The sequence below is a fragment of the Balaenoptera borealis genome, assembly GCF_965194805.1.
Source record: "Balaenoptera borealis genome assembly, chromosome: 1".
Classification (NCBI taxonomy): domain Eukaryota; kingdom Metazoa; phylum Chordata; class Mammalia; order Artiodactyla; family Balaenopteridae; genus Balaenoptera; species Balaenoptera borealis.
The window spans coordinates 163,734,583-163,747,165 of NC_138860.1; the positions used below are offsets into that span (position 1 = coordinate 163,734,583).

The window sequence follows — 12,583 nt, forward strand, 5'->3', positions numbered from 1 at the left end:
TGTATAGAAAATATCAGGGAGGGTATGTATCAGTGTGTTAACATGGTTTAAATTTTGAAATGGGACTATATGGGATGGAATGAATGGATATTTTCACTTTTTACTTAAAATATTTTTATTAGTTTATGTTACTTTGGTCACTTAAATTTAAAAGGATGAAAATTCCCTGGTGGTCCAGCAGTTAGGACTTGGTGCTTTCACTGCCAGAGGCCCTGGTTTAGTCCCTGGTCAGGGAACTAAGATCCCACAAGCCATGCGGTGCAGCTAAAAATAAATAAATAAATAAATAAATAAATAAATTTAAAAGGACTGCTTCAGTCTTAAAATGGGCTGCTCAGAAATGGAACTAGGATTTAAACAATAAAACAGTCCGAAGCATATGTTGATGGACCCCATTCCTGGGTCTGGTCCCTAGTATGGTCACTCAGGTGCCAGTAACAGGTTTATCCTTACTGGGGATTTGGAGGCACAAGGCTCTCGGAACCTGATGCTGTCAAATATTTAAACCATCCAACTTCCTTCTCTCACACTCTCAAAGCAGACTTCACATCATAAATTGGCTTCCTGTGCACATTTTCCTACAGGGGAAGAATTTGCTGGACATGGCAATGTGAGCATTCTGGTCCCTTTGGCAGTTGCATTTCTCATCGTATATTAATACACTGGTTCTTTGGCTCAGATAGCAAGCTAAGAGCTGAGTTACTATGATCTACTTCCCACCCCCCACCCCCCCCAGTATATAGGCTCTCTCTTAATGCTGTTAAAGTGAAGTTTATGAGCTTGGACCATGATGAATTCACAAAGGTAAATATCACCTCTGAGGCCACCTGGCAGCTGGCTAGCCAGCTTGCCCTGATGACACTCCTGTCTCTTCAAGCACATTTCCTTCAGGCTCCTGTGTTTTCTAGCCACATTCATGTCAGCCAGCTGTCTCTTTCTTTATCCTTCATTCTGTCTTTTCCTCTATGACTGTCTCTCTATTTCTATTGCTCTCTCTTCCTACCTCACCACCTAACTTTCTTTTATCCTTTCCTTTTTTCTTTCTGTTTTTCACCTTAATTAACCATGGACTTGAATAATAAAATATACCAGAAATATGTGCCAGGAACTGCGCTGGGCCATACATATAAATATATTTTGACCTCACAATAACTCTGAAAAGTGTTTTTATCTCTATTTTACAGAGGGGAAAGTAGAAGCTCATAAAAGCTAAGCAGATGTGTTTGATAATTTAAAGTTTTACTGCTTAATTTTCAAAGTCAATAAATTTAATGTTTTATATTTGCTTTATCTTAGACAATAAAATTTGAACATTATTTTTGCCTGTGAGTCTATTGTCCTAGGAAAAAAAAATCACCTTAGCTCTGTTTATTTCTTTCTTAGGCTGGAGAGTGGGAGATGGAATGGAAGAGGAAAGAGACAAATTGGAGATGTTTCTTTGAGCAGTAGGGCTCCCCACTGCTTTTTGCACCCTTCCTCTCCTCTTTCTTGAGAGCAGGGCTTGGCCCTGATTTCTCTGGAGCAATCTTAGTCTTCTTTATGAAGGAGATGACCTTCTCTGTTCAGCCAGGACAAATGTACTTCCTGTATCTGTGCAAAAGGAATAGATCAAATTTTCAGCCCCTAGATATGTAACTTTCAAAAACTTGGAGATGGAGGTTGCAGTAAAGTTGGATCTGCTCCCTGGAAGACCACTTCTCTATATTTGGATGTTGAACTAAACCTCTCAGCTCCAGCAGGTGTTTCCTCAGCATCCTGGAGGTAGTGAGATAAAAGTAGAGAGAAGCTTCCCTGCCATCATTACCTCATATGGGGTTTGAGAGGAGTGGAAGAGAAAACTGTAGTTTGGGGTTTTTTTAATGCTCAGAACTGAATTCAGTTTATTTTCTTTCATTATCAGCTTTAGAACTATTTCAAGAAATTGTGTATTATCCAAAAACATCACTTCAACATTATATCCTAATAAAGCACACCACTACTCTCTGTGATTAACCAAAATTACCTATGACAACTTATGTGGCCTAATTTTAGAGGATCCCCAATCTCTTCTCTTCCACCTTAGTCTCATTCTGGTCAGGTACTTGTAATATAGTTTTATTATCACATTTCAATTGTGAAACAATGAAATTTCCAAACAAATATCCCACAGAACTACCGTTTTTCCAATAAAAATGTTACACTACTATGGTTGCTTCTCACATACAATATTTACCCCATATTCAAATTTCTGATAAATCAACTGTAAGTTGAAATTCTGTTTCTGAGGTATTTCCCAGTATACTAGGCAGTGCATTTGAAAAGATTTTATTTTATTTTAAAAGATTTTATTGCATTTAGTCTATAATAATTATCTTTTAAGCGTCTCTATATAATAACCATTCAAAAAGAAAGTGCAAATGAGAGAACAAAAACTGGGTTCCAGGCACCTACACTCTTACTCCAGGGAGTAAGGCTGATTGTCTCCTGGAGACTCGAATATTTGGATCTTGGTTATAGGCTGGAGGGGCAGGCAGAGAGACCTGGGCTGAGAATCAGAGCGCAGCAGCAGAGAAGTCCAGGTCCAGTTGAAAATGGAAGCTCCAGACGCTGGTAGGTTCAGCACCACGGACAGAAACAAGACTGCCGCTGGCCCTCGGGCTCATAATTAAGCACCAAGGTCAGAACCCCCTGCAGCACCGCCCCCACCCCACCCCAGCCCCGCGCTTGCTATTCCAGGGAGGGATCTAACCTGGTCCCTGGTTGACTGGCCCCTAGCACTTAAAGTTCGCAATAAACCACAATTTAGTTTCCATCTAAAGCCCTCCTGAATTTCTACACTGAGGTGTCTATTCTGCAGCCTTCTGGTGAGAGTAGAGTTGCCTTGGAGCAACTCTTATTAAGATCCGGCTGATTTGCATATATCCACATACACTGGGGCTTCTCCGTTCTGCTTTTATTATAAATGAATTGTTCAAACGAAGAAAGAGAAGGTTTATTTCACTCCTTCTTTTCCTCTTCTTTCCCTTATTTCTAGGGTCTCAATCTGGTGATTTCCCCGAGGTACCTGCAGGTGTGTGTTGTAGGAGAGGGTGGGAACCAGACCATCCTATGTGGTTTTCCCCAGATAATTTCCCTCGTTTGCCTTCTGAATGATCCTTGTGAGGATCATAGGGAGTCTGCATTCTGTTTTAGCATATGGTCAGAACCTCTGGGCTGAAGTCCCTGGAGCTCAGGGACTGAAGAAGCCATGGCTGGAGCCTTAGAGACTCCAAAGAGGAAGGGACCCCGTTTTGAAGAGAGGGATGAGGGGTGGTTGAGTGAGGACTCATTGTGAAATGAAAGGAGTCCTGGGTCTCCAAGCAGCTTCTAAAAATACCGTCTCCCAGCGCTGGGGGAAGGGGGAGGGGAAAATCGAGCGTGCGGAGAATAAAGATGGGAAGGAGGTGGGAGTGTAAGAGCCCTTCTTCAGGTAGATCTGATTTCAGAGCCTCCGCCTGCATTCAAGGGCCAGCAGGATGCCACATCTCCTTCTGCTTCCTCAGCGAGCTTCAGTCTTCTGCGGTCTCCGAGCCTCAGTCCCTCCTGATGACCTTTCTTTCTATGGGCAAAGGAGCTCAGTTCCTCCCAGTCACTATGCCTATTGCTGCTGTCCAGCGACTATGTCTGTGAGCGAGCAAGTGTGCTTGTACACATACCACACACACACACACACACACACAGAAGTGACACATGAAAGTGCCTTGTAAATGACCAGTGCTCCATGATGCCAGAAATTTTCATTCTATTTGGTGCTCAGAGAGGTATGGATTGTGGTAGAGACAGTGTGATTGACCCAGGTATCCTCAGCACAGAGCATGGCACCCAGTAACTGTTGGCTGAAGAGGTGTGGAATACATATATACAAGGTGCACAGACATCCAGGCCATGCAGGACTCACATTCATTCTCAAGGCTTCTCCGGCTACTATAGCCTCCAAAGGAGAGGGGTTGCGTCCCCCAAGAAAAGAGCTCTGAAAAGCCACAGGGTGGGTGGAGCTTTCTCCGCTCAAGTTCAGTCCAGATGGCGGCGCTCAACAGCCGCCTCCCTCATCCTGGAGGGCCCCAGCCCTTCCCACCATCAATGCCTTAAACCCTCAGCTAGCACATAAATGACCTTCACTAGATAGAGGTCGTGTTCCACGTTTCCTTTCGGCTTCTTCAGCGCTGGGTGAACTCTGCGAGGCTTGCTCCTCCTCTCTCGCTGATGCCTGAGAGTCCGGCCGCTGCGCTCCTCGCCCGTCCCCTGGGGTGGGCGGAGAAGGATTATAAGGGGTGGGGGGAAACTCCAGGCTCTGAGCAGACTGGGGAAAGGGGTGGTTGTGGAGAGGGCTGCCTGTGCCCTGGCAGCAGGAGCAAGAACCTGAGGAACCACTCATTCATGCAAAATCTATCACCGCCCATCCTGGCGTCCACATGGTTTCCCAGCCTCGGGAAGGGCTGCTGGTAGGGTGGGACTCTGTCTTCCACTTTACTCTCCTTTCTCGAGTAGCTCTCGGGGTCGGGCTTGGCCTCTTCCTCCAGCCGCTCTGTGTGTGTGTGTGTGTGTGTGTGTGTGTGTGTGTGTGTGTGTGTGTGTGAGTGTGTGTGTGTGTGTGTGTGTAGAGGGCGGGGAGAAAGGGGGCGGGGTGGAGCCACGAGATACGAGAAGCCGAAGACCCAGGAAGAAACCGAGGGCTGGGAGATAGAGGAGGTTCCCAGAGCTTGGGGTCAGGCTACCAGGCTTCAAAACCTCCTGCAAGTCCTGGATACAAGGGGTCTTCCGGGTTAGCTCAGAGGCTGCAAGTGTCGTTGCCCCCCAGAGGTTCGCTCCTCTTTAAGCCACGCCCACATCGCCTACTTCTCAGGAACGAGAGGCTAAGGTTCAGCGCTCTGGGCCACCAACGTCAGCTCATCCCCCTCCCCATGAGCCCAAATGGCTCTCAGCGCTGCCCCACCCCCACGGTTTGGAGACTGGCGGGACCCCTTCCTTCCCCCCACCTCCAATTCGCTGATCCGCCCCTGGCCTATGAAACTCCACCCCTCCACCTTCTGCTGGCGGGGATTGGTGGACTTCCCGCGGCGGTGCATAATGCTTGGTCCCCATGGATGATGGTCACCGGCGAGATCCCGCCCCCCGCCGGCGCTGGGGTCCGGGGGCACTGCTCAGCGGTGCTGGGGCTGGCGCGGCTCGAGCCGCCGCCGCACTGACAGCTCGGTCTGCGGACCATGGAGACCGGCGTCGGCCCACATCCGCTGCGCCTGTTCATCTGCCTGATGCCGCTCTGTCTCGCCTTGCTTTTGGGACCAGGGAGGCCCGGGACCGCCGAGGAAGGTGAGGAGACTGGTGGCTGCTCTTGGAGCCTGGGATGCCAAAATACAGGAGGCTGGAGAGCTGGGGTGCTGGGAGAAGGAGTCGTATGGAGAGACTGGAGTAGGTATTGGGGTTTGAAGCAAGCGGGCAGCGGGAAGCAAAGAACCGGAGACACGGAGGGGAAGGTGGCTAAACAACGGAGAAGAGAGGAGCATTGAGGAGCTCGGGGGCTGGAGACCTGGGAGACCTGGGGGGAAGAAAGAGACCAGGAACCGTGGAGCCAGAGGCGGCGGTTCAGGGGCCGGTGAGACGGACAGGCTGAGCAATTGTATGTGGGAGGTGTGGGGGCAGGGAGATGCGGAGGTGAGATCAGAGTACGGACAGACGGGATGGAGCCCGAACGGCGGGGGGCTAGGGGACCACTGCGTGGCGAGCAGGAGGTAGAGCACCGGTGCCGCGGCGGGGGCGCGGGGTCTGGAGGCGAGGGTGGCGGCGCGCGCGTGGGGGCCGGGGTGTGTCTGGGTCCGGGAGTTGCCCGACGTGCTGACCAGGAAGCTGTCCGCAGTGCTGATTTTGAAGCGTAGACTAACCAGCGCTATCCGAGTTGCCGGGTTTGGGGCTGCCCGCTGGACCAGAGCCCGCGTCTTGCCTAGATTTGGGGGAGCTGTACCCTCAGTTGAATCCAGAGGCGTAATATCCAGGTGCAGAATCCGGAGGAGCTGGAATCTGAGGCGTTGGCCTCGGGGTTGATCGGGGCGCTGGATCTCTGATGCTTTCTAATATGCAATTCTGATGTGCTGTAAGTTATACCGAAATCGGGAAGCTGTCAGCGGTCCTGCCCATTGTCTCTGACGCCTCTGGGGCCAACACTCTTAAAGGCCTCACCTTGGAGCCCCACCCCCTTGCTTAAGCTCCAGATGAGGAATCTTCCAAGATTTGGGGATGGCCTGGGCTCCTGTCTCTGAGTTGCTGCTGTGCTCTCCAAACCAGTGCTTCTAGGGACCGATGCTGAGAGCGGAATTCAGACTGCTGGTCAGATGCCTCCTGGGGGAAGAAAGTGACTTCAAGCCTCTCTGGTATAGGAGGGGCCATGGCTTTATATATTAAAGGAACCCTGACAGTCTTCCAAAAGGCAGTAGAGGTGACAGCCCCTGGGAAAGGGGCTGGCTGAGGAGATGAGAGGTTTTTATCTCTGTTGCTGCCAGCAGGGTCTCTCTACTTCGTTTTCCCCAGAGGCCTTGGGAGTCAAACTAAAAAGGTTCAAGTCTTCTCCATCCCTGGTGACCCCAGACCTCAGAAGAACCCCCAAGTATGAGTGAATTCAGGGATGTATACAGGAATCCTCTGATATGCTCACTTTCTCCCTCTTCTTGACACTCAGTTATAATTTAGGGAACCTGGGAAGGCGGGGGGATCACTGATTCCCCCATTTAAAAGCCAGTCTTATGGTACTTGTCATGGATTCTGTGCCAGGCTGAATAATGACTCCCCAAATATTTCCATATCCTAATCCCCAGAATCTGTGTATGTTATCATAAATGGCAATAGACTTTGCAGATGCGGTTAAGGATCTTGAGTTGGAGAGATTACCCTGGATTATATGGGTGGCCCAGTTGTAATCACAATGGTCTTTATAAGAGGGACACAGGAGCAGTCAGAATCAGAAGAGAAGGCAATGTGATGACAGAAGCAGAGATTGGAATGGTGTGTTTTGAAGATGGAGGAAGGGGCCACAAGCCAAGGAATCCAGGTGGCCACTACAAGCTGAAGAAGGCAAGGAAATGGATTCTCCCCGTTGAGCCTCCAGTCTTGTCGACACCCTCACTTTAGACCAGTGAAACCGATTTTCAACTTCTGACATCCAGAACTGTAAGAGAATAAAGTTTTGTTGTTTTAAGCCACTAAGTTTGTGGTAATCTGTCACAGCAGCCACAGGAAACTAATACAGGCTCCCTCCCTAATCATTGTGACTACTTTTATTTAGACTACTCACACCTCGTGGGGAGGTATGGAGTGGAAAAACCTTGTTTGTGTCCTTCACCACATTCTCTGTTTCCTCAGTTAGCATTTTTTTTTTTTTCAGCCGCGCTGCGAGGCTTAGTTGCCCAACCAGGAATTGAACCTGGGCCCTCGGCAGTGAAAACACAGAGTCCTAACCACTGGACTGCCAGGGAATTCCCTCTGTTAGCAAATTTAAAGTGAACTCACCAAAGGATCTCATACTCCTGAACTTCTGGCTTTCTGACACTTCTGTTCTCCCCTCTCTCTAGTCATCCTCCTGGATTCCAAAGCCTCCCAGGCTGAGCTGGGCTGGACTGCACTGCCGAGTAATGGGGTAAGTGTAAGCCTTTCCTTCCCTGTCCCAAGGATCCTCTGGTGGTCCAGGATTCAGTCCCTTTATCTCCCCATGGTTACATCAGGTCAAAATGGTCCTCAGAGCATGTGGTCTCCAGCAGCCCTGGCTTCAAGCCAGAGTGGCCTATTGGAAAACGTTGAGTCTTCAGTCAGACAAAAAAAAAAAAAAAAAAAAAAAAAAAGCAAGAAGAGAACTGACTGTGCCTAGGAACAGAAACGTGGCATCTGGATGGAGCCAATGCTGGACGGTGCCTTGCACCCAATAGATCCAGCAAGCAGCGCTGTTGATTGATAGATTGACAGAACAAGCAAGACTTGGAATCCTAAAAGAGGCTTGGAAACTTGCGGTAGTGGTGGGGAGGTGTGGCAGTGTGACAGCAGTTTGGTGTTGTGGAAAGGCACTGGTGGAGAGCCAGGAGACCCCTTTCCTAGCTCTGCTACTAACCCGACGTGTATATCCACTCAAGTCACCTTTCTCTGGAGCCTCAGTTTCCCCGTCAGTTGGACTCAGTTGTCTCCAACGTTTCTCCCAGCTCTGCGTCTTATAATTTCAGGGTTGTGTATAGAGAAGGAGGGGAGAAGAGAATGCAAAATGATGGGGAAAGGGGGTTTCAGCCCGAGTCACCGCCAGGGCTCGACCTCTTGGGGGCGCCTTGGCTCTGAGCTGCCCACATCTTTGTTCTCCTCCCCAGTGGGAGGAGATCAGCGGCGTGGACGAGCACGACCGTCCCATCCGCACCTACCAGGTGTGCAACGTGCTGGAGCCCAACCAGGACAACTGGTTGCAGACTGGCTGGATCAGCCGCGGCCGCGGGCAGCGCATCTTCGTGGAGCTGCAGTTCACACTGCGCGACTGCAGCAGCATCCCTGGAGCCGCCGGCACCTGCAAGGAGACTTTCAACGTCTACTATCTGGAAACCGAGGCCGATCTGGGCCGTGGGCATCCCCGCCCAGGTGGCAGCCGGCCCCGCAAGATCGACACGATCGCGGCGGACGAGAGCTTCACGCAAGGCGACCTGGGCGAGCGCAAGATGAAGCTGAACACAGAGGTGCGAGAGATCGGTCCGCTCAGCCGGCGGGGTTTCCACCTGGCCTTCCAGGACGTGGGCGCATGCGTGGCGCTGGTCTCTGTGCGCGTCTACTACAAGCAGTGCCGCGCCACAGTGCGGGGTCTGGCGGCGTTCCCAGCCACCGCAGCCGAGAGCGCCTTCTCCACGCTGGTGGAGGTGACCGGAACGTGCGTGGCGCACTCAGAAGGGGAGCCCGGCAGCCCCCCGCGCATGCACTGCGGCGCCGATGGCGAGTGGCTGGTGCCCGTGGGCCGCTGCAGCTGCAGTGCGGGATTCCAGGAACGTGGTGACATCTGTGAAGGTATCCAGCGCACTGGGGGGTGTGGTGTGGGAGTGTAGCGCGCAGGTGGCAGTTGGGAGAGAGAGTGTCCTAGATGAAAGAAACAGGGTGGGGAGTGCGGAAGCCATGGGATGTGGAGCCGGGAGTCCACACATTTTGCGGTGCTTCCAGTGGGTCCAGCCAGAATCGGTGAGTGAAGTTAATGGGAGGTGAATTTGACTCTATATAAGGGGGCATCAGGGACCTATATTTTAGGCACCATGATAAGCACCTCACACAGGCCTTCTCATTTATTCACAGCAATAAAGTCATCATTATCCCTATTTTGCAGATGAGGAAACAGAGGCTCAGAGAGATTAACACCTCACTTGCAGTTAGGAAGTGGGGAACTGGGATTTGAATCCAGATTTGCCCAACTCTCAAGTTCTTTCTACTACACCATGCTGCCTCCCCTGTGCATAAGGAAGAATGTTACAGTAGGCCAACTCTATTAGCTAGGGGCTAGTGGAGTTGGTTGCATTATAGGGAGTGAGCTCCCTGTCACCGACAATATGCAAGTCAGAGGCTGGCAGGGGGATTCTTTTTTTTTTTTTCTTTAAATTAATTAATTAATTAATTTTTGGCTGCATTGGGTCTTCGTTGCTGTGCTCGGGCTTTCTTTAGTTGCAGTGAGCAGATGCTACTCTTCGTTGTGGTGTGCGGGCCTCTTACTGCGGTGGCCTCTCCCGCTGCGGAGCACGGGCTCCAGGCTCATGGGCTTCAGTAGTTGTGGCTCGTGGGCTCCAGAGCGCAGGCCCAGCAGTCGTGGTGCACGGGCCTAGTTGCTCTGCGGCATGTGGGGTCTTCCCAGACCAGGGCTCAAACTCGTGTCCTCTGCCCTGGCAGGAAGACTCGTAACCACTGCGCCACCAGGGAAGCCCAGGCAGGGGGATTCTTGAACTGGAGAGAGAGATTGCGAGGTTGCACTAGATGACTACTAAGATCCCACCCAACTCTCTGAACTAGAATCACTGCACCCCCTGGGGCAGAGCCTCCATGTTGGGGGTTCTTTTGGACTCTCTGGTCTGTGGGGCACCAGGAACAGATCTCTCCTATCTGCATCTGGAGGACTGAACGGACTGGGGTAGAGAACACAGGGCGTGGATGGACATATCAAATTGACGGTGTCCATGATGCATTCAAGTGGAGGTAGCTAGAAAGTGGGTCTGGAGCTCAGCAACAGAGAGATAGATGCTACTTGAAGCTACAGGTGTGGTTGGGACAGACCAGGGAGAATGTGTGGGGTATGAAGCAAGAGGGCCAATGATGAACTCTCACAGAACAGCATTATATGAGGGGAAGTGGAAGAAATGGGGCCCATAAAAAAGACTGCAAGGCAGTGATCAGAGGCTGGAGGAGAGTGTGATTTCATGGGAGCCAAGGGCGATGGAGGTACCCAGGAACGAATGGCCTGCAGTGTTGGTGAGCAGTCAGATAAGGCGAGGATTGGCCAGTGTCTGCCTGGTGGCCCTGGTGAGAGCAGTGTCAGCTGAGGGATGGAGAGAGCAACCAGCTGCAGTGGATTGAAGGACGAAGGCAGCTGAGGAGCTAGAGTCAGGGATCGTAAACACTCTCTGGAGGCGGGGTTTGAAAAGGGAGGAGAGGGCATGGTACCTTGAGGAGGACATTGGGCGGAGAGAGAATTTTTACTGTAGATGTGAGCCTTGTTTACACATGAGGGAGGAGCCAGTGGGGTACCTAGTGGGGGGTGGTGGGAGCAGTAGGCCTCGGGGGAAGAAGTATTTTATTACCAACGTGGATCAGAATTGCTGACACATGCTGCTAACAAGAAGCAGACCACGTTTTAGTCAGTTTCTTTGTTTTTAAATACTCTACAGACAGTGCCCTACTGCCCGCACCCTAAATGGACTGCTTTTATGGCTCCACTCCCTGTACTGTCACCGGGAAGAGCTAGTAGAGAAGGGAATCACCAACTGATGGCCTCTCTTCCCCCTGTGAGGTAGGAGAAGGGCATCTGTACCAGTGTACAGTAGAATCCTGGTCTGCCTTATTCACTGCTATAGCTTCAGAGCCTAGAACAGCACCTGGCTCATATTCGATGCTAAAAAATTGTTGAATGACTGGATCAGGTGTTGGAGGAGGGGGTTTGGATACACACTCTGGGCAATGAGAGGGAGACACACACACACACACACACACACACACACACACTCAGGAACCCAATGCCGCTTCTGACTTTGGCTGAGACCAGACAAAGGCCATTTGTAATGGCATCAACTCTGCCTTGGGGAGTATGGAGGTGGGGAGGATGCCAGGGAAAGCTTCACAAGGGAGGTGTTATTTTGAACTAGGATTTGGAGAAACATAGGAGTTCACCAGAAGAGAAGGGGTGTAAGATTATAGGACAAGATCCAGAAGTGTGAAAGGAAGAGTTCAGTATGGCATGGGTGGGGTGGTTGGCACTGGGGAGCTGTTGGAGGGTTTCAAGAAGGGAAGGAAACGATCAGATTTGTATTTAGAAAGGGAAGACCCTGCAAGTGCCTTCTGCAGCTATTATAGAGCCCTCTCTAAAGGCAGATGGATGTGGAGGCTTTTCTTTTTAGTGACCATGACTCTTGTTCCTTCTCTCCCAGCCACCAGAGGAATTACTGAAAGACTTGGGGTTTCCCTTGGGGGAAAAATCAGAGTGTACGACTCATGTCTTCAAATCTCTGTAGGACTGCCCTGGAGCAGAGGGACCCAAGCAGACATGCTAAGCTCTACAGGGCACATCAAGCCCCTGCAATGAGGTGGCATGAGGGGGGTTACAGGCAGGGAGGCTGCTTTGGACTCAACATAAAGGAAGCACTTTCTAACTGCCAGCATTGTTCAGCAGAGGCGGCCTCAGAAGGAGGTGGGCTCCCCATTACCAAGTATCTGAGCAAAGACTGTGGCTACTGCTGGGAAAGCTGCTGGAGGGTGGGCCAGTGGGAGTTGAACTAGATGACCCCTGAAATTATAACTCTGAAGGAGGCAGGGGCCGGGAGTCAGGAGTCACTTCCTGAGTCTGCCCCTCAATACAACCTCTTTTAAGCAGAGCCTCTCCAAGTAGAAATAAGCAATGCTGTCTCTGATGGGACCACCCATCTCTAGGACCCCAGACACCCACATACACACGGAGAAAAGGAGCCTCCCACATTCTTTCCCACCTGCGGTGAGGACCCCACCCCCGCCCCCGCAAATAGATCTCTCTCTTATTTCACAATGGAGGTGAGCAGGCCATGCTTATTATTCTCATTTGACTGATGGTTTCTCAAGGCCAGAGAGGCACAGGAAGTGGCAGAGCTAACACTGGAACCCAGGTCTCCTGAGTCCCAGCCCGGGTGGCTGTTGCCCACTAGACCACGATGTTAGCTAGCCCTGTGCTTCATTCTGAAGGCAGACTTCCAAAGCCTCCTGGGCTTTAGAGACCCTGCCCAAAGCTGCCCAAAGCCCAGGACTCTAGGCAACATGGACGCCCCCCCGCCAAACCTAAGCCTTCCAGATAATGGGAACCCTCAGCCCTCTGCCCTCTCCTCCCAGACAGGCTGAA

General features: G+C 51.0%; 1 protein-coding gene across 4 annotated transcripts in view; it reads left to right on the forward strand.

The window, feature by feature from the left end:
* The first annotated feature begins 5,208 nt into the window (after positions 1 to 5,208).
* The window catches only part of EPHA10 (EPH receptor A10), a 43,407-nt gene continuing 36,032 nt past the window's right edge, over positions 5,209 to 12,583 (forward strand). For all 4 annotated transcript variants that reach the window (XM_082387614.1, XM_082387615.1, XM_082387616.1 and 1 more), the window contains exons 1-3: positions 5,209 to 5,328; positions 7,578 to 7,642; positions 8,355 to 9,033. In XM_082387614.1, coding sequence (XP_082243740.1) covers positions 5,223 to 5,328; positions 7,578 to 7,642; positions 8,355 to 9,033 — 850 coding nt within the window. In that variant the 5' untranslated portion in view covers positions 5,209 to 5,222. The remainder of the gene's footprint in view (positions 5,329 to 7,577; positions 7,643 to 8,354; positions 9,034 to 12,583) is intronic.